Source organism: Polypterus senegalus, chromosome 7 (genome assembly GCF_016835505.1).
Source record: "Polypterus senegalus isolate Bchr_013 chromosome 7, ASM1683550v1, whole genome shotgun sequence".
NCBI lineage: Eukaryota > Metazoa > Chordata > Cladistia > Polypteriformes > Polypteridae > Polypterus > Polypterus senegalus.
The window spans coordinates 8241759-8263843 of record NC_053160.1 but is presented as its reverse complement, the minus strand read 5'-3'; the positions used below and the strand labels follow the sequence as shown (position 1 = coordinate 8263843).

The following is a 22085-nucleotide window of genomic DNA, read 5'->3' as shown; positions in this document are numbered from 1 at the left end:
ATCCATTCACAGACTGGCATCTATACAAGTACAACTAAGCACAGATGAAACAAAACTTGCAAAACAGCTTTGCCGGAATGACACCAAGTTTTGTTTTCTACAATATGCATTCATACAAAAATAAAATGATAGGTGTTTTTGGGACACATTTTAGAGTAGCTGTTTTGTTATATTTTTATAATTTGTTATACTATTTCTGAATTTCCAGAGTATCTATCTATCTATCTATTATATAGTGCCTTTCATATCTATCTATCTTATAGTGACTTTCCTATCTATCTATCTATCTATCTATCTATCTATCTATCTATCTATCTATCTATCTATCTATCTGTCTGTCTGTCTGTCTGTCTGTTTTGTCACCCTATATTAGAACAAGTACAACAAGTACATTTGTAAAATAAATCAATACATTTTCTTATATGTATACTTTGGTATACTTTTAGGCAAAGTGAGTCATAATTCATTGGTAGAGTGAAGCACCTGAAGAAGTAAGTTATTTTATATGGCACCTTTCAAAATTTCTACAGGCGCTTTATAGATAAACTAATGTAAATTTTTTTTCCCACAATGTGAAGACTGTTAGGTTCAATGACTTGCTTAGTATCACACTTTAAATTCAAAATGGGGATTGAATGTGGGATTTCTGTCACTTTCATGAAAATGCTGAAGTAAAGTAGGAAGGTAAAAATATTCTGTTAAAGATATTTAACTTATTACTTTATAATGAGAACAGGCAGTTTAAGTACCTTTTTAGGGACATACTGCGAGTCAGTGGTGGGGATTTAAATTTGTCAATTTAAGGGTCTACAGACCACATCACTACCTGTACCAATTCTTTGTAGTCTTTTCACACCATCGCAAGGTGCGTCACAGACAGAACAAAGCCATTTATATGTTGCAATAACTGAAGCACTGACAAGTCAAGTAACTCAATGGTGGTAACTGGAATCTTTTGCTTCACAATACAGCACCTTAGCCACTTAGGCCTGTGCTACCAGCAAGCAAGTCCTGATTCCCTTGAACGGTGACCTCACTAATCTGATTTTTTTCTTTTTAATGTTATATTTCTTTTGTATGTATTATGTATATCAGGGAACTGTTGACAAGAATTTATAAGCCTATTTTTGGTACTTGGGACAAGATGTGGGAAGAGCATTTCCTTCACTCTCTGTTTCTCTTACACTGACAATTGTCACTTTACATCATCCTCTTTATTTATTTATTTACTTATTGGATCATTTTTCCCAGTTACTGTTTGAAGAAAAAAAAAAAAGTTTGTCAGAAAAGCTTTTAAACTGGAGCGCATCTTAAAAGAAGAGGAGGCAGGCACATTTGTGTCAACTCTGTGTACATTTTCTCATTATTTTTCATTTGCCACTAATGACACCAAGCCACTGGATGGCTTTTTTTCTGTTATAGCATTCAGAGAGAAAGAAGAAAGAAAGAAAGGGAAAAAAAGAGAGAGAGAGAGAGCTAGATGTCCATTATATTCTGTTAGGATTCATCAGAATAAAAAAAGCAGGTGAAAGTGGCTCATTGCTTCTTTCTTCTTTCATTTTTTCTTCAATGTAAAAATTTGTAGATTTTATCACATTAGTGCTGTTCTCATAATTTCTGGAAAGGTTAGCCTGAGCTGTCATTAGAGCCTTACTGGTGCTCTTAAGAGACAGCAGCAGTTGTCTCCTGCAATTTTCTATAGCGCTTTGAGTGACTTGGTGTATTTGTAATCGTTTAATGTATTTTAAGAATGTTAATTCTTCTTCTCTCTTGCCCAAAGAACTGTGATGTGTCATTTAGTGTCAGATGGTATGTGATCAGTTAAAGTTTTAAAGCTGTCTCCTTTTACTGTTGAATATATATATATATATATATATATATATATATATAAATATATATAAATATATATATAAATGTCTTTATGGCTGCAGGCAGTTTATTGTACTGTATTTCATGTGAAGGGAAAAGACTACTTTTTCATTTTCCTTGAGGATTTCATTGAAGAGCGCAGTTCTGCTGAGCAGAGTGGAGCAGAGCAGAAAGGGGACTGATGTCTCTCTCTCTCTCTCTCAGTTGCTCTTATATTTTTCTTAATTAAAACCTAAAACTCTTTCACATTAGTTTTCCTGCTGCCGCCAAAGCACAATGTCGCACTAAATGACTGCTCAATAACTGCAGCAGGCTTTTGCTGTATGAGATGGGATGTTGTATGGGATGACCGAGCATGTGTTTTTATGGGGGGGGGGGTGGCTATTTACAAGGTTTTAAGATGAAAATAGTCACAAAAAAATGGTAATGAATTTTGGAATGACTAGTAGGTCTGCTTCACGTGCAGCTTCTCAAAGGAGCTGTTGGCATCAGGCAGCAAGTTGTTTTTGGGAATGCTACTGCCAGTCTTGTAATGAAATGTGGACCATCTGTGTGCAGGAGTCTGATTTTATAGCATGAGGCTTACCTGAAAAGAGAAGCTCTTTGTTTTTGTTCCTGATCCTAGGAAGATGTCTTTAAATTTTCTTTTTTTTTTTTTTTTTTATCATTTAAATAGTCACTAGTTCTCTAAGTTAAAAAAAGGTGTGGGAGTTTCCTTTTTTTTTTTGCCTTCAACTCCAAATATTGGTGCAGCTTAGGATGAAAGAGAAAAAAAAATAAAATAAAAAGCAGGGGGCTGCTTAGCACATTGTGAGGTTTGGCAGTGCAAGACATGCCTGACAGCAGAGCCGTGCTCTTAATAAGGCAGGGACAGCCTTCCCTCCCTTCGTAGCTCATCCTGTTCAGCAGTTCTTAAGTGTATGAGTGTATCAGTGAGGGGTTAGTGTGGGATGTCATTTAGTGCCTGAGAGAGGAGCAGCGCAGTTGACTCTGTGCTCAGTCTGCACTATCCTGTGACACGCCAGTCAGCAGCAGGGGAGCGGATCGGAGCGGAGAGGAGAAGAGAAGAGAGGAGAGAGAATAGAAAAGACAGGCAGGCAGGCAGGCAGGCACGCAAGAAGGCTGTGTTGTGCTGGGCTGGCGCACACCGTACACCTGATTAGCAGCCACACAAGCTCTGATCTTCTTTCTTTTTCTCTTTCTTTCTTTTTCTTTCTTTCTTCCTTTCTTTCTTCTCAACAGTGAGTGTATGGGTTGGCTGTGGGACTGGGGTTCCTAATGAAGTGGCAAAAGGGGTAAAGCAAAAGCTACCTGGCACCCATTGCAAATTCTTCTTTCCATTGCTCCTCCTCTTCATCTTCTCTGCAGTCGTCTTCCTCTTCAGCATCACTGTCATCATCATCATTCTTTTCTCTTATTCTTCCTCCTCCTCCTCCTGCTGCCCCCACCTTCCACACTTTGCTTATTCTGCCCTCTTTTACCATCTACCCCTAAGGAGATTCACAGAGCAGCCTTGCTCCTGTTCTGCAACTGCACAGCTTACTCCTTAAATCTTGCCGCCAAGAGGCTGAGGGGAAAAAAAAAGACCAAAAAAAATCAAATCCACCTTCACTTTTCAGTCAGAAGAGGCAGAAGTGGATGTGAGACACGGAGACACCCAGAGAGACAAAGAGCGAGAGAGGGCAAGAGACTTGACTTTAAGAGACAAGAGCGCTGACAACTCCATGCAGTTCGGGACCAGAAGCACAAGCACTGAGCCTGGCTTCATGGGGACATGGCAGAACAGTGACAGTAACCTGCTCTTCAGAATGTCCCAACAGGTAAGCTCATCTTCTTATTCATTTTGTTTTGGGACTGTGTTGTCTTGTTTATGTGTGTTAGGATTTCATTTGTTCTCTTAATCAATTTGCACAGTTGAGGTGTACTGGGTTTATTTGATTTTTTTTTTTTTGGTATGTTTGTGTTTTATTTTGTTATGGCCTGTTTCAAATAATTTCAAACTTTCTTATCTGTACTACCAGCTCCTTCTAGTCTCTGGTCACTATCACCAATACATCCTTATGACAGCCTTTCAAAGTCATAAACTTTTAGAAACAGCACATGGAGTTTTTTAGATGTTTCATGAGGAGTGATAAATACATTGTGTGTTGTCCTCTTTCAACTTTTATTACGTTTTGAAAGCGCTACGCATGTTTGCACTAGTAGATTTTGATGGGGCAGTGGGGAGGGGGGCATCTAAAGTGTTGCGCTCCTATCTTTGGGGGCTGCAGCTCCGGGGCAAGGGGCCCCGTTAAAGGAAAGAAAGCAAGAGTCAGGAGAAAGGAGGGAGGGAATGAGGGCCGTGCAGTCTTGACGGCCGATTCATCATTGGGTTGAGGAGTCGGTATCTCTGTACCAGGCTCCGCGGAACTGCCGCGACCGCTGCGCTTGCACAACCTCGGCACAAAGGTGGGGGTCGAGTGCGGACTTGAAAGAAAGGGGTTTTTCTGGAAGGTTGGGGGTTAATTAAATTTAAAAAAGAGACAGAAAGAAAAAAAAGACGAAAAGCTCAATGAAAAGGAGGGAAGTTTAAAAGCCAGTGAGCTCTGGATTGTGGGAAGCGACTTGTTTGTTTAGAAGATCTCGTTACACGAACTTGGCAAATGTTTAAATTTTTCGGATATGCGTGATCCTTTTTTCCCTCTCGATCGTTTATTCTCGGGAACTTTGTAAAATAAATCTCTTTCTGCCAAACATTCAGTTAAACATGAACCAGGGGAATATTTTTTATTTTATAAGTTCGAGTTTTAGGCGTATTCAGCCGCGATCACCGTGACTTTACGTTTAAAGTGGCGCCGTACATAAACGGCAGCTTGTGGTTAAAAGTTATGTCGAAGATTTACATTCACCTTTCTTACAGATCTAGTCAGAGAGAGAAGTTAAGAATATCCATCTATCTATGGAGTAACTTACCGGCTATACATATATTTTTTTTTAATTTGACTTATTTGTAAACATTTACATAATTTATCCAATCAAAACAATTATACTATAAAAACAGTTACGGTAACGCCAATCTTCATAAACTTCATTCACCTCGCTCATTAGTATATCGCATTGTAGCAACGGTACGAGCACGACCCCTGTGTGCATTAAATGGAGAATCTGAGAGATGCGGATACTGTATCTCCTGTAGAGGGACCCTCCTTACAGCTCATGTGCAACGCCATAACGGTTTAATCAGCCTGAGGATTCTTGTCTTTATCTCAGCCTTTTACTAAATACCGCACACTCAAACTCCCAGAAAACCTCGGTCAATGTCGAAACAAAATTTACTAAGGATGCGACTTGAATGTCACTAGTGACAACAGGAAAAATATTCTTCACATGAAATTTGTCGACTTGCACAAGTTGCAAATACTATCTATCTATCTATCTATCTATCGGTTAGATAGATAGAGGTTATATAGTGCCTTTCGCGTCTCACTGATTCAAAGAAAAACGTGCATTTTTAGGCATATTTTTTAATTAGGCAAAATAAATTGGTACTTTTTAAAAGGGTTTTTTCGCAAGATACACATGGGAACAAATATGTTATTTGTTAACTTCATATTTAGGGCTGGATGAACTATTGCATATTTTATTTGGTGCACAGCGACGCTGTTTAAAATACAAGTGATCATTTTGCGTAAAAAATGTCTAGCACATAAATCTCATCTGTACAGCCATAAAGAATCGCTTTTAACAGTCTTCCCGTACTTTTTAATACATTGGCAGATCTGTGATGAAGCTCAAGTGACAGTCTGCTATCAAATCATGGAGATAGCCCCTTGTAAACTTTTGGGGACGTAAACGTTCCAAGAAACCAGCTTCAAAAACAAGTTTGCTTGTTCTGCTTGTTCAAATGGTCATTGATCAGTTTAGGACTTTTAAAAAATACTTGGATATTCGCTCCAATTTAGCTGCAAATAACAATGACGTATTATTGTGGAGAATACGGCAAGACCTAAGAGGTTAGACTACTAAATAACTCCGAAGTGTGAGGGATCATTTTCCCGCTAATAAGTTAGGTTTATAAACCGGATTCCCTGCCCAGCTGAATGTCGTTGCGACTTTATTAAACTGAACGATCATGGCCATCTATCTGAAAAGAATGTTTTAATTATACATATCGTCATTAAGATATGCCTGTATAGAAGACAGATTAGAGACAGCATTACATTTTTTACAATATAATATATGTATGTCATCTGCACAGGTGTGTAGATGAATTTACCCCCCCACCCGTTTTTTAGTTCTTTTTTTACAGCTGCTAAAAATTAGCACAACTTCTTATCAGTAATCCTCGCTTAATTGTTTTACTGAGTACATCCTAGTTACCGTGTTACTGTTGTATCAATCTTCCTGACATGTTTATTAACATGAAGTAAATAATGAATTATTCTTTCAAATACTACTAATTCTATAAAATGCACCTACATCCGCGGCTGTCAGCTGCGAGTTCTCAGTATTCTTTGTCTGAATTTGTAAATTCAATCCAAGCAGAGGCATTTAGTGAGACAGCTATTAAACCCTCATAATGAGGATGTTACATCTGTTTGAAAATGCATTTTTAATGCTACAAGTAGTGTCATGCTAACTATTATGCTAAGCAAACTGTTTTTTTTTTTCCTTCCCACACTCAAGATTTAATTAATGTGTGCTATCTACACCATATAGCCGCGGAAGCGTACCTGCTGTACACTGAACAGCTGCACTACATACGCCTTTTCAGAAAACCCAAATTTCGTTTTGATATATCGGGCTAAGGAAAGTTATTTTTTAAATATATCTTTTTACTTCTGTTTTCTTGTGGAGATGTAATAGTTACATATGACTGACACATCATAACGCAACAAGCGATTGTTTTTAGAATAAAATCCCAATTAACCACGGTACATGTGAATCCTTGTAGCGTCTGCAACAAAACTCCAGTCCATTGTACGTGTGCTTTGTTCTGCGTTTCGGCTCTTTTAAGTCCGTGACTTCACGTTGTAGTTTTCCAAACTCCTTGCAAGGCGGATTTGATACTATTATTAAAACCACGTGTCTGAGTAAGTGATCCAAATGAATCCTTATTTGAGACTCAAGTTTGCGGAAATGCATTTCAATTGTTTCTGGGTCAAGTAAGCAATAGATTTCGATAATAATGACAAAAACGTAACTATAATAGCAACCAACCTACCAGTTAACTGTAAACGTCCGATTTTCTTTAATCGATCTGGGTTTGACTTACGACATTAATTCAAAAATGACGCCGTCACTCATGTCCAAAACTGGCTCATTAAATTGATTATGAAAAGTTAATTTTTATTCTGTTAATTACATTGGTACACAGTATATTCCTCCCTGATATTCAGACAAGCTCTATGGCTGCTGACATGGAGTATGATCGGTCGTTTTAAATTATTGAATCGTCCTGCAAGATCTTATAAGTTATTTTTTTTACACTGTATACTGAATACAGTAGTTGCGATTGACTATGTTTTCTCTAATTCTGTGCAGACAGATAGGAAAATAAATGATGTTTATACGACAGCCTTCAGACAGACAGTGGTTGAACGAATTGTCGTCTTCAGACGTTTACATTCTCCTTACGAATACTAGAAAAAGCTTTTTTTCTTGAGAGGATGAATTGTCGAGGATTTAAACTTTCTCCGGCAAATCCTTTTCAGCTCCCCGTCTTTGAAGAGGTGGAACATTTCAAACAAACATGCTTGTGTTAAAGAAAAAGAACTGTGTTCATGTGTTTAAATTTGTAATACTTATAATGTAATGTAATACTTATATAAACGCATATATTCGCTCTTTAGCTCTTATGTCCTACTTACTTATATTAGCTGCCATTTCATAAACTTTGATTCCCAAGATTAACCCCCTATACCTGAACGCCGTCAGAATAGGCGAACAGAAACTTTAATACATTTCACAGACTTTTCACATTTTAATCAGAGTAATTTCTACCGCAACGACAGAAGTACTTTACAATGCTTAGAAGTAAATTCATTGCATAAATAAATCATAATAATATATTAAATTTGTCTTTAAAGCTACTCAGCATAAAAAATGATTGCTAATTTTATTACCATTATTTTGAATTGACTAATGAATGATGATGAAAAAAGTAAGTCACGTTAATTTTAAAAATCATTACTTGGTCGACTTTGACTAAGCATTAGTATATATGTATATATCACTGTGAAACAGTTTATCATGCATGATGCTCGAGAGAGGTGCTTGAGTTGTAACGGTTTATTACTCGGGTTCCCAGTGAATTATTTGGCACTGTCAAAAAAAGAGGTGGAGTGCTGTGGAAGTTCGCGATTGTTAGCGTGCACGTGCCATTCTTGAAGTATATTGTATCGTAGTGTAGATAAGGGCTTGACAGATACGCAGTTCGCTTTCCAAGAGAACCGGATTGACTGGATTGAGTCTCTTAATATAATCATTTAAAGACGAACACACTTAAGTGTCAAATGGCATGTCAGCACCACAGCCAATTATATTCCATTGGGGATATTTTGCGTTCATTTTATTCAAGTAAAACACACTGAGAGCTATTAAAACAACTAATTGTACAAATAGGATATTAGTATTATTATTAGAGGCCGTTACCATGGAATTACACGGTGAAAACACTTATAACATAAAAAGAAAACCCGAGGACTATTTTATTCTTCCTTTTACCAGTAATGAGAGGGTGAAATATGGATATCAAAGAAGTTGAGTAATGATTAACATCTGTCTGTTTTTTCGCCTGAACAAAATCTGTACATTCTCGTTTGTTCATGTAAGTTTGCCTACTTAAAGAAACGTTTATTTAACCCGCCTGTTTCCAAAACGTTGAACTTTACAGGGAAGATCGGTATAGTTTTCATTTTTTAGATTTTTTTTTCAGGATGTCAGAGAGTAACACTGTATTGTCTACAATGACGCGATATGGCACCACCACATTACAAAAGTAAAGCATCCTAAACGCATAACAATTTCACGTGCCCCGTGGATTCTTTTAGCACTTTGATTTTGTTGGTCTGTAAATTTTAAACCATGAGCAGGAAATATTTCAAAAAAATTTTACCCACAATAGCAGATACTCAATTGGAAGCTTCTAAAGAAGCAGCTCAGAGATTTTTTTAAAACTATATTTCAAAAGTACAAATTAATATTAAAGAGTATGTGAAGTGACAGTAGGCGCTTACAATTGGCTATGGGGATAGGGAGTGAAGCGACAACGACAAATATGTTGTGTGCATATATATATATATATATATATATATATATATATATATATATATATATATATATATATGCGTGTATTTATACATTAGAAGAGATGTATAACTTTATATAAAGTTAGGATCCATATGGCATAATTTACACCTGTGAAACTGCACTGGCTGCTATAATTATCTCCTAGCTCCACATGACCTTAAAAGAATCTGACTAATAGGGTGTAGTAGATAAATGAATGAATGGGACATTGTGTTAATTAATTAATTAATTGATTGTATATTTTTAAAATAAAAAATCGATGGTCTTAAAAGAAAACACTACCAAAAGTTTATTCATCTGTTCATTGGCTAAATTAGGTTAGTCTAATTGTAGAGTCACAGAGATCTCAATCCTACCTTCGCAGCACTGCTTGAAGGACAGTCAATACTGGATAGTGAACCAGTCTATTACAGCATAACAGATAGTTATGAATTTTTCCTTAGATTACATTTACAATACATCTTGTTACAGAATATTTCCATTTAATAAACTGCATATATATATATATATAAATATTTATACTTGTGTGTGTGTGAGTGAGCATGCATGTTTATGTATTTGTGAAACATATATAGAAGACTGGGACACTCACAAATTAATACAGTTTCATCCTCTTCATCAAGTTCAGCGTCCATGTTTCAGCTTTGCTGGAAACACAGTAATGCAACCAGCTTGCCTTTAATCTATATGAAGTCTGATACTACACAATACTTTTAACTTTTAAGTATGTTTTAGAGAAGGTTACGAGAGTGTGATACTGTCCCTTGCACTATTTTAGATGTAGATGTAACACAGGTGAATATGTTTGTGTAAACCAAATGTGTAAGGACTCTGAAGGGTCACTCAATTTAATAATAATAATTTTGTGTGTACACAGCAGTGCAAGAGGAGTAGGGCATATTTGAATTCTTAAAGAGTGAAAAAGAAAACAGGCTAGATGTGATGTGAAAGAGGATATTTGAGGAGACGCCCACATTCTGTCAAGGCGAGAGTCCAGCCAAAACCTTGGTGACTAATTGGACGCTGAATAAGACATCTGCACACTGGGCCGCAGCCAGGAAGAAGAGTTTGTGTGTCACAGGTTTCCAGGAGGACTGTTTGAGGCCTCTCTGTGATATCAAGAGACAGCCCATCTCCCGGTCACTGTGACACACAGCAGGATTAAGAGGGGTAGGGGGGTTGCACATTCATTATAAGTTGCACTGCTGTCAAGAAAGTAGACAAGAAGAAATTCGGCCGCATACTTGCTTGCTTATCACCAAAGTTTTACTTTTTTAGCACGTACCTAACTTAATATTTGCATTTTTAACTCTGACATTTAGAAATATATTTCTTAATATGTTATCAAGGTCAGCATTCACTTTTAGTCCAAACCTGCCTCTGCACCTAAAAGTTTAAGTTTGCTACGTTTAATAAAGAATGTTTAAAATAAACAGCTTCAGAATTAGATTGTTTTCCAAAATGTGAAGCCTCTGTCATTCATTTCACAGTGATTATTAGTTTCACTTCTTTATGCTCTTCAGAAACCTCTCGGTAGATAGAACCCTGCTGTCTTAAAAGCTGTTGCCGTCAGTGTCAGTCATTCATGAGCTCTTCCAGAAAGACATATAACAGTTCAGCGATAGGAAGGGAAGCCCTTAAGAAATCGTTTACAGGCCGTAAATCAGCACCAAATAAACATCAAGCACAAGATTTGTAGTGCTCTAAAGAAGTCATGGGTGATATGGGCAGTGTATTCATAGGTAGAGAACATAAATGGAATAAGGCAGCACTTTCCAGAAGTATTTGCTCTTGCTGATCATTAGAATGAGTTAACCATTAGGATTCATCTTTTCAATAATTCATATTTAATAAAGGATCTAAAGCTTCTGTGCAAATGTGCAGAACTGTGGCTCTAACAGGATTGACACAAGTGGTATTCATTTATTTTGCGAAAATTTTCTTGGGAATTTGTTTTTTATTTGCTGAATTACCAACAAAATAATGTATCTGTTTTTGCTGTCTACTTATAAAATTAGTTATTTTTATTAAATATTCTGTTAAAGCCTGAACTGTCACAGAACGCGCACATAGTGCACACCAGACGGTGTTTTATTTTAGAAGCAGAGATGATCAGTTGGGTAAAATTAAATGCATATAATACAAAACATGAGACTACTTGTTCACACTCCACTAAGACTGCAGGTAGAAATATTGGTCATAATATTTCAGTTAGAGAAAGGAACATTGCATAAAACTGCACTTAGTATTTACCTGTTTTTTAAATAGTTTTTATTAAAACAGAATAAGGACTGTTATAATATAAATTGATTTATCTCACGGCTGGCCTTTTCATAAAGGAGTCACAGAAGCACTAGGTTTTAATGCACCCAGTTTATTTCTTTCAATTGCTTTCTTTCAACCTATACTATAAGCCAACAAAAGTAACTGTAAAATGTGTCAATTTGTTTCTGGAGATGAAATTCACAATTCTGGCCCCTGCTTGTCTTAGCACTTCTGACGGTGTCTGTCATGAAGTGCAAGTCCAGACATTCCATGATTAAAGTGCAGCAGAGCTTAAAGACAAGAAGCTGCCATAGAACAAGCAGAAAAAGAGAAATGGACAGGAAGCAAAAAATGTGTTGTACTTACAAGAAGTACATATTAAAATTTTAAATTTATATCAAAGAAAAAACTTAGCAGTTCTAAAAATATGAAATGCAAAAGTTAACAAAACAATATACTTTTCTTTGGTAGTTCTGCCCATTAAATTAAGACTCTCAGCACAAGGCAGGATGCTTGTAAAATGGAGTAACACTGATAGGAAAAATGTATTACGAAAAGATTTAAGTTGTGTCTGGAATTTTTATTAAATTGCAAGTTTGAGTTTAAGTTAACTACAGTATTAAACATAGCCAATATTAAGTTTTTTAAAAACACAACAGTCAGATTTTATCTATCCATCTTTTAGTCAATTCATTAGGTCCTAAATTCTCAGTTTCTAAACTGTTATATACAAATATATGCACACACACTCACGTGTATATCCGTGTACTGGATTTCTTTTCTACCTATTATATGTAAAAAAAATAAAAAATAAAAAAAAATAATAATATTAAATGAAGAATGATATATTTTTTATTCTGTAATAAATGTTAAAATGTTTACACAATAGTAATGTTACATACGGTAAGTAAGTAATTAGGCTTACATGCCCACAACAGACCTTTAAATGTATTCTAGGGTAAGTGAAGCAAGAAATGATTGTGTTATCAGGACTGCTATATGTATATAATAAAAAAAAATCTATTATAATGGAGGATTATTAATCAGTTTAACTACTTATAATCATTACATATAACAGTAAAGCCTTTGAAAGAGGTATAAAATAACTACATTTTTCTGTTTATTTCACAGTTTAATCAAAAGTAAAGATAATCTTATTCATTAACTACATATTCAGTACTGTAATATAAATATGCCTTAATAATAATAAGATAGATAGATAGATAGATAGATAGATAGGCACAAACTTACATATATACATATACATGCCTATGCATATCAACATTTACACATCAACTTATATATATATATATGTGCTTAGGCAAACTACTACACAGGTAATGTTTGTCATATCCTGCAAATTGGCCTTGAGAAAACAGGTCTATCGGTTCTGCGTTTGTGTGATGGAAGTGTCGACATGCTGTCATTTCGGTACTTTACCACATAAGAGTGTCTTGAAGTTTAGCTGTGATAAAAATATGCGACCATATGCCCAATTTCTCCTCTTATGCAGCTGAGAGGTGTTTGAGCTTACTCTGTACAATCACTTTTTTTTGGTTTGGGCCAGCACAAACCCACCATTCTCTGGTTTTAAAGTTAATTGGTTCATTTCCATTAAATGCCCAAGTAAAAAAATTAATCCTTAGGTATCCGGTAAGAAATGTAACATATTTAAAGCTTTTTCTTTTATTGTCGGTACTAAGAAATTAAAGGAGGTGGCTGTAATACTTGTGCAATACAGAGCTGATCTTTTCCCCAGCGCTACTGCTTAAATATAATCATGTTTCACTTGATAAAATATTGGTATTTTATCTGTGTAATCTAACTTCCTTTTTCATCTCAATATGGGGTGTTCAAGAATTAGCAATTAAAAAAATGTAGCAGCACTTGCATTGTTTTGCAGCCTTTTAATACCCTTTAAAGAGGAGATGAGTGGCCTCCCGTGAGCTATAATGTCAATCATCTGGAGAGGACTGGAAACGGGTATAGATGCAATCTTATCAGCCAACGTGAATGTCTCTTTCCAGCTGTCTATTTTACTTTAGACAAAAAAAGAGCTAAAAAAAAATTAGTGTTAAGCTGAATTTTAAAAAAATCTTTCTTTCTTTTGAATGGAATAACACAAAGACATTTTTAAAGCTGACTGTGACCACGATGGCAAAAGCAGAACTGTGGCTGCACATGGTGAAGTTTAAAATCCTGCCTGTTTGTGTCATTTCTTTGTTTAATTCCTTACCAGTAGATAAGGTCTTTATCTAATATCGAAAATGTCCACTAGTTCATTTTTTTTTTATTGTTTTTCTTTTTTTTCCTCTGCTCACACTCAGGGGAAGTGCACATAGAAAGGGAAACTGCTGTTTCAATAGTGTTTGAGTCAGGATGTCACCACCCCGTGTTGGGCGGTAATGAGGGGACATTACCACCATTCCTTCTCTTGTTAGTGCCCTGAATGTTTGACATTGCTGGGATGCTTCCTGTAGCTGCCTACAGTAGCAAGTGACAGTTATTGTGCTATAATGCCGTGAATGAGCTTGAAGCTTGTACTTATTCTTTTGTTGCTTTTTTTGTGGTATTTCTATAAGTCTCAATGTGGCACTTGTATTCAAGTCTTTAGGAGGCTACTGTCCTGTGTGTAATCAAAAGGCGCTTTATCTCAAGGTGTCACTTTGGCTCATCTTTTTTCTACACAATTCATCACTATACCTGTAAAATCCAGATTAATGTCTTTATCATTTTATAATTTTGTATAATTTTATAATGTTTAGGTCAGGGAAGAAAGAAAAATGCTTTCCTATTAAACAAACTCTTTTATGAAGCTAAATTAATGAACAGGGAAAAAAAGGGTTATGGAAAAACAAATGCTACAAAGTGAATGGCAAAGAAGCAAAACACTTTCTTTTCTTTCTTTTTTTTTGGAAAGCAGAGAGACGCAGAATACTTGGAAGTACAAAGCAATTTGCTTCAAAGTAAAAAAAAAAAAAGAAATAGCTGCAGAATCCTTTAGCTTTTAACACAGAACGCTACACACTAAAAAGAAAAAAATAAATGCACAGTTAAGAGATTAGAGAAGCTTAGCTCAGTGGCACATTAAATCAAGGTGAAGGCACTTGAGTAACAGAGCCTGGATCCTCTTTGGCTTTAAAAAATTAAGTTTGTTTAACAACCCTCACTGGGATCATTTTGGATCAAGGATCAGGGGAATAAGTTTTTGTCTACCAAGGTATTTGTCAAAAGCTACGCTATTGCAAAATGGATGCTATATTGTGAGCTTGGTGCTGGCAGCATTACATTTCAGGTGGCGGCACACTATCGCAGCTGTGACTTGCTGCCTTTAACAGTCCTGCAGCTGGGAATTAGACAGAGTATATCGTCCAGTATTGAAACGTGCAACAGTAGATGGTATTAATTGACACAAAATAGTGTTTGTCTCTTTTAGTTTAGCTGCACTTGCTCCCTAAATGTATTTTATCATATTTTATGTTGGGTCAATAATCACAGGCAGTAGTTGCTTTATTTCATTTCCTTAACCGATAATTTTGCAAAAAATCCAAACCTAGAGTATTATAAACTAATACAAAAACAGGCTCAACACACTTTATTTTGTAGCATGTGCCTTGGATAGTGATCATCTTATAATAAAAATGACTGCGCACTGTAATCAGATAACAAGCATAGCACTAGAATAAAAAAAAAAGTTACCTAATAGATGTAAATAACACATTTTAACTTAAAATATATAGGAAAGTTTTCAATTTAAATATATAGATTCATATATAACAGTGTTTTAATTTAAACAATATGCATTCATCCATTTTGTGAACACACTTTTCCCATTATGGTGAGTGTACTGTAAGGTAAAAATCAGTTTTTAGTAGAATGCCAGTTGTTTGGTGTTCCCCCTCACTCAAACCAGGCCAATCTGCATCCCTAATTACATTATAGGCTATGTCTTAAAAATACGATCAGAGACCAGAGTAGCAGAAGGGAGAGCATACACCTCTACCCAGACAGAAATATGCCCCAGCAATCCAGAGGTGTTCGCCATCGCTGCTGACCTACGCACCACCAGGCCAAAATATAATGTTAACTAAAAATTCAAATTACTTTTAAATATTTTGTTTTGAAATGTTTTAACAAGTTGTCAGGGTGCTGCTCTCTGGTCAGCAAATGCTTTGATGACATCCTAGTTTTCACTGTAGTCAAAGCTGGCAATGAATTAATTAGCTAAAAATTTTAAAATTCTAGAATCTTTAATTTAAAACATTACGTAAATGTGCATTTTCTCAAGCAAGTAACCTTTTTTTATTAACTGTCTTTAATAGTAAACACTACCACAAAGACCTTAAGTCAGTTATTATTTGTTTATATAAAACATCCATATGAAGCAATAAATTATGATTTGCTTGTAAGAAATATTAGCAGTAAAATATGAACAATCAGATTTGTGTCTTTTGCTGCACCATCAAGGGTTTGTGCTTATCTTGTGCTCTGTATTGCTGGAGCAGTCACCAGCTTCTGTTGACCGTGAACTGCATAGAGAGTTAGGAAATGGATAGATGAACAGATATACAAAATGTAGTGTACTTAAATTCATCCACAAGTGCATATACTGTAGTTGACATATTAAATAAAATTGCTTAGCATAGTAGATACCTTAGTAGGAACATCATGTACATTATAACCTGTATGAAGCATATCTACATTTGGAAATATACAAAAGTCACTAGAAAATGCATTCCCCAGAGTTTTTTCAATTCAATATGCACTTACATTAGTCTTGCTAATACAATTTAAAGGGATACTCTTTAGTAATAAAATACAATTTTTCCAATTTACAGCTCATTTGCCCTATTCACCTTCTTGTCTCCATACATGTGTTTCTCTGAATTGACCATGGCTTACCACTGCACATATTTTTGTGAAGATGGAACATGTCTACTTTCTCAAAAGGTTTGCTTGTCTCGGTGCCCATATATGCTGCTATTGGCAGTATGGTCACCTTAGCATCTTTTGCAAACATTAATGAAATATGGGCACTGTCTCATATCAAACACTGTAAACTTAATTAAGGGACTCTGTGTCAGCGTAGATTTTCTGCAGGTATACGGTTTCATCACACATCCAAAATCTGCAGTTTATTTTGACTGATGTGTGTGAGTATAAGCTTGAGTAATCGCAGTCAAGTGCAGACACACATTTTGTTGTCCTGAGACCAACTACTTTAAAGAAGGTTTATAATATAATATAATATAATATAATATAATATAATATAATATAATATAATATAATATAATATAGGATGGGGCAATGGCATATTGGTTAGCACTTTTGCCTCATGTGGGGAGCATTTCTGGTTTAAATCACACATCTGGATGTGTTCAATGTGGAGTTCAAATATTCAACCCATGTCTGCGTAGGTTTTTCTCCAGGTGTTCTGGTTTTTCTCCCACATTCGGAATGAGGTGCATGTTAGGTAAACCTGACCCAGTATCCAAGTATGTGTGCACATGAGTGGGGAATTTGACCCTCCAGGGTTTGTTCCTACCTTACAACCAGTACTGCCAGGGTAAGCTCCAGGCCCCTGCAACCCTGGATTGCATTAAGTGGTTCTGAGAATGTTATTTAATTAAGGCATTGTCCTGTATTGGCTCCTTCCCATGTGCCTGAAGCCTTCGGAGAGGCTCTGTCCCCCTGTGACCCTGAATTGAATTAAACAGGTTTGAGATTTATATGTTATAAATAAGTATCAAAAAAAGTAATACACCTAAAGGAAAATAACATCCTGAAAAATTTCTCTACCACTGTATGACATGCCCGATTCTCTGCTATTTTATTATACCTATATTTATTATATTTCCTATAATACAGAATTTTTCTTTTGCACTTGAGTTACTAGTTGTTCTAGTTATTAAAGAAGAAGATAGGTCTTCCTTGTTTGATAAAATATAAATAAAATAACAATAAAATAAAAAAGGGGTTTTACACTGACTTAAAAAGAATGAATGACATAATGTAGAAAGAGCAATTTGATGTAAATTATTGAATAACATAGCACATTGTTATCCAGGGAATCCATAGTATCCATTTGGCCACAAATTACCTCATTTGCCAATCTGAAAGACTTCAAATGAACTGCCCAATATAATTACAATGGCCATGAGGTCAGGTATAAAGCTATTTGCTGTCTCCCCCTGAGCCCAGGGAACTGAAATGTGCATCTCTTTATGCGGCCGCTTGCGCATTCCGTCTGAGGGACAGCGGTTCCATTTTTTTGTTGACCTTCTGTACACCAGCAGTAACTTGTTTTTAGTTATTTTATCATTTTCATTAGCAGAGTGTATTCTTCTATTTAAAGCAATCAGGGTGATTTATTTTTAAAATATCTTGCTTATTTCATTTATTGTAAAGATTCTTCTTTGTCGTTTGGAGCTGGTGCAAGTGAAGGCAGAGATATTTGAGTCTACAACAGAGCTAGGCACAGGCCTTCCCCCTGAGGCATTTGAGTTTCCTACATTTTCCTCCGCTGAAAACACTTGATATTTTTGAACCATACAACTATTTGTTTCTTCTGGATGACTGAGTCTTTATATACAGAGAAGAACGGAAGCAATGTGTATGGTATTCTACTGAATATGAAGTTATTATTAAAATATGATATAGCTAAAGGAAAAGGTGGCAACAATTCATGATGCAGTTTACAGCATACTGTATAGCCCAATAAATGGAATACCTGAAATTTTTGATGATGTCTTTTTGGGATTTCACTATCAGAGAGTTTTCTGAAATCAGTAATGTATAAAGTCTTTTTTTGTAGCATCACTAATTGCAACTAAAACCCTGTACCTCTTTACTACATGTATTTTATGCATCATTTTGTCATTGAAAGTACTAGATAGATAGATAGATAGATAGATAGATAGATAGATAGATAGATAGATAGATAGATAGATAGATAGATAGATAGATAGATAGATAGATAGATAGATACTTTACTACCACTGTAACATAGCATAACATAACATAACATCTTAAACCTGCTTAATACACCTGAGGGTCATGGGAGACTAAAGCTTATCCTGGCAACGTCAGGGGCAAGGAAGGTACCAGGTTCCCTACAGGGCCCGATCATGCACACAGAGTTAGTTTGGAATTGCCAGGTCATTTCACATGGACATGTTTGAGTAACTGAGGGAAAAAAAACCTGAAATACACACTCCACAAAGGTAATAACTAGGCATGTAAAACAAACTGAGAACTCTGGAATTAAGAGGCAGCAGCACAAACTGCTGCACCATCTTGCAAACCCACTACCACAATGCCCTGAACTGAATCTATTAATACAGCACCCTTCAAAGAAAGCCACATTTCAAGTGTTCCTTATAGTAAGAACTATCAAAAAGCAATTTGCTACATCTATTCATATTGGACCTTTCATGAAAAGCACAATGCGAAATTATTTTACTTAATGCTATTTATATTCTGCCTTTCATGGAGAGCTCCATACAAAGCCTTTTAATAAATCTGTTTAATACTAGGCATTTGACTCTGAGTATTTTGTAAAGCATTTTACTAAATTTATATTATGTAGTGCCTATTACAGAAAGCATAATGACATATCCCTTTACTATATCAATGTATTTAGTACTTTTCAGAGAAGGCACAATTTCAAACATGCTAATCTTATTTTATCACAAAGAAAACACAAAGTTGTTCTAAGTCTGCTTTATATGCAATCCTTCATAGGATAGATAAGCATGAAGTCCATTTGTTAAATTCCTTTCAGAATAAGATATAAGCACAAAACTTTTATGAGATATTTTTATATAGTGATTGAGTAACTTTGGCTTCTTGGCGTGTTAGAGGCAAGTTATAAATAAGACCGCTAAACATCAGATGCAGACTTGTACTTCTGTGTTGGTATCCAGTCCATGACCAAACTCAAGCTTTTCATTTTGTGTGATAATAATTCAGATTTTTTACACTTCTGTAGCGCTTTTCTCACTACAGAGGTACACATACACGCTAGGAATGTACTTAAAACTGAGAGCGATAAATTCCCACCCAGCTTTCTCATTGTACACTTGTCTTTATAAGGAGTTCCTATGTTGATTAAAGTCCAGAGTTGTTGCCTTTATGTAACTTTGTATTTGTAATCCATCTTTCCTTAAAGAATCACCTTAGCATATTTTGGCACAGTTGCTCAGAGTTTAGCACTGTTCTCTCACCTCTCCACAGCATCGATTTCAAACCCTTGTCTGCGATTTTTTCTTGTACCTGTGTCAGGTTTACTCTGGAAATTGTTTTTTTTTTTTCTTTCACATTCCAAAGATGTGTATTCGTTTAATTTGACAATCTATATTGTCCCACTATGTATGAGTGTGTGTTTGTGTCCTGTGCTGGACTAATTTAGCCAAGATAATCTTCAGGATCCCATGATACTGAATTAGATAAAGTGAACTTGAAAATATATGGATGATCATTTACAGGTGTTCCACCACAAGGTGCTTTACATATTAATATAATTTTAAATAGTTAACTGATCAACAATAAAATGAAATGAAAAAGTATAAACAAATGCAAAACTGCAGTACTAGTAGGCAACAGGAATACAATACTTTCACTTAACCAACTTAATCCAATTTTAGTGTCCCAGGGAGCTAAGGCCTGTTGAGGTGGCACTAGGTACAAGTCAAGTGCCTGGACAGACTGTCAAGTTTACGATATGACCCACTTATGCATACCAGGCCAATTTACATAGCTGGCAGATCTTGCCAGTACACTGGCAAATTTTAACAGGAATTTTGATAAGAGTTCAAAAAGTATGTAGGCATTTTTTTCATTTTCATCATCAAACAAACACAAATGTTGAACAGTGTTAGTTATTCTGTGAAATGTCTGATGCCTATCAAAGAACCAGTTTTTGAGTCATTGCTGCTTACATCGTGACACTGTGTTTCTGTCATTTCCTTTTTTCAAGTAATTTCATTCTACTGCCTGTAAATCTTGTTACATTGTTTATTTTTCTTTTTTCTGTTTAAAATAGTTTTCACTTTTTTTAGAACTGATTTGTGATACTGCTCCCCAGTGAAAGTTAATACATAAGACAAACATTGATGGATATGTACTGAGGCTAACTGGATGTCACAGTTAAACCTTGCAGAAGAGCACTGCTCTCCCCTAAGGTATTGGCCTCTTCAATGCATATTTGAGACAGTTTGTTTCTCAGAGGAGCCGCTGTAACAGATAAAGCCGATTATTTTTGTTTCTTTTTCTTTAAAACACTCAGATGTATGCAGCTTGAGGGGGTACATACAGAATGCATTTCAATAATTAAATGAAAAAGAGAAAAATTAAGGAAAGTGGGACTTCAAAATAATACTTGCAGAAATTATTTAAAAATCTACTGCTGAAGAAACTAACTCGTGCAAGGTATTGCTTCTTGTTAGCTGAGGATTCTTTTTAAGAATAATGCATGAGTTGTTAGTGTACTCCTAAGTACAGCGGTCCAAGCACATGGGAGCCTGACGGTGGTTACTGCTGTTAAGGTATGTAGTTAAAATTCTACCTTGTTAAGACTTAAGTATGCAGTGGGTTGTAATCTTGTATTATGACAAAATGGCTGATTGACCAAACACAACCCAGTGGAACAGAGTGCCTCCAGAAGGTGCTGGTGGGCAGCCTGCTGATGTAAATTTGCTTTATCTGGTTTGTAACTGTCCTTTGTAAAATGGAAGCTGTGCTTTCTTAAGAGAGAAAAACGTCACCATGCATGTACTGAGGTTGACATATTTTGAAGTCTAAATCCATGATTACAGCTTTACCCATGTCACCTTCAAGATGAGGTTATGTTACAATTGTTTATATTTATTTTTGACAACCAGGGCACAGGATAGTTAAGTGTCATACTCAGATTGGAAGACTGAGAAGGAGCCTGGAATCTGAACCATACGCCAGCTGATTCAGGGCTTTCATCACTATGCCTCACTGATTGTTGCTCGTGGAGTCCCGATTGAGGCACATTACCTGCATTGTGAGGGAGTGTCAGTTACGGCACTTACGGCCATGTGGAGCATTTCCCAGAGGGTGATCTGGCTCGTAAAGTCCTCAATGTTGGGGACCCAAGTGGCTGGACCAGGCCAAGGGGTCGCCCACGTAACACCTGGCTGTGGCAGATAGAGGGTCCTTTCCAGTGGGCGGGACTGGACCGTGTGTCTGCCTGGGGGGTGGCAAACCAGGATCCCGAGTTGTTTTGCCGTGTTGTGGGTGCGGCAACACACTGTACTGGTGCATGCTCCCCAACTTGTTTATAGTGCAAGTCGTAACTTTAAAATTACATTCAATCATTTCTTTCCAAATTGGATGCCAGAGCATCTAGCGCAAGGTAGGAATCAAATCTGGATAAGACACCAAGATATTTTTATATATTTCGAAAAAACTCATATCATGCCATTGTTTTATAGTGGTTAGAGTTGGTTTTATTTAAAATAGTTAAGATTTTCAAAGCTCAAATGTAATGATATTTTCACTGTTTTCTTTTTTTTGTACCATTTTACATAATAATGGTAAGTATCATTAAGAGCACACTGCTTGATTCATTACTGTAAAAATTTAAACATAATCTTGAATTTCCAAACCATCCTTAAGTGTAGAAAAGCTTCCAT

At 35.9% G+C, this 22085-nt stretch overlaps 1 protein-coding gene across 3 annotated transcripts in view; it reads left to right on the top strand.

Moving 5' to 3' along the window:
* The window catches only part of bnc2 (basonuclin 2), an 803167-nt gene that overhangs the window by 335337 nt on the left and 445745 nt on the right, over window positions 1-22085 (top strand). For all 3 annotated transcript variants that reach the window (XM_039758208.1, XM_039758207.1, XM_039758209.1), the window contains exon 2: window positions 3489-3689. In XM_039758208.1, coding sequence (XP_039614142.1) covers window positions 3489-3689 — 201 coding nt within the window. The remainder of the gene's footprint in view (window positions 1-3488; window positions 3690-22085) is intronic.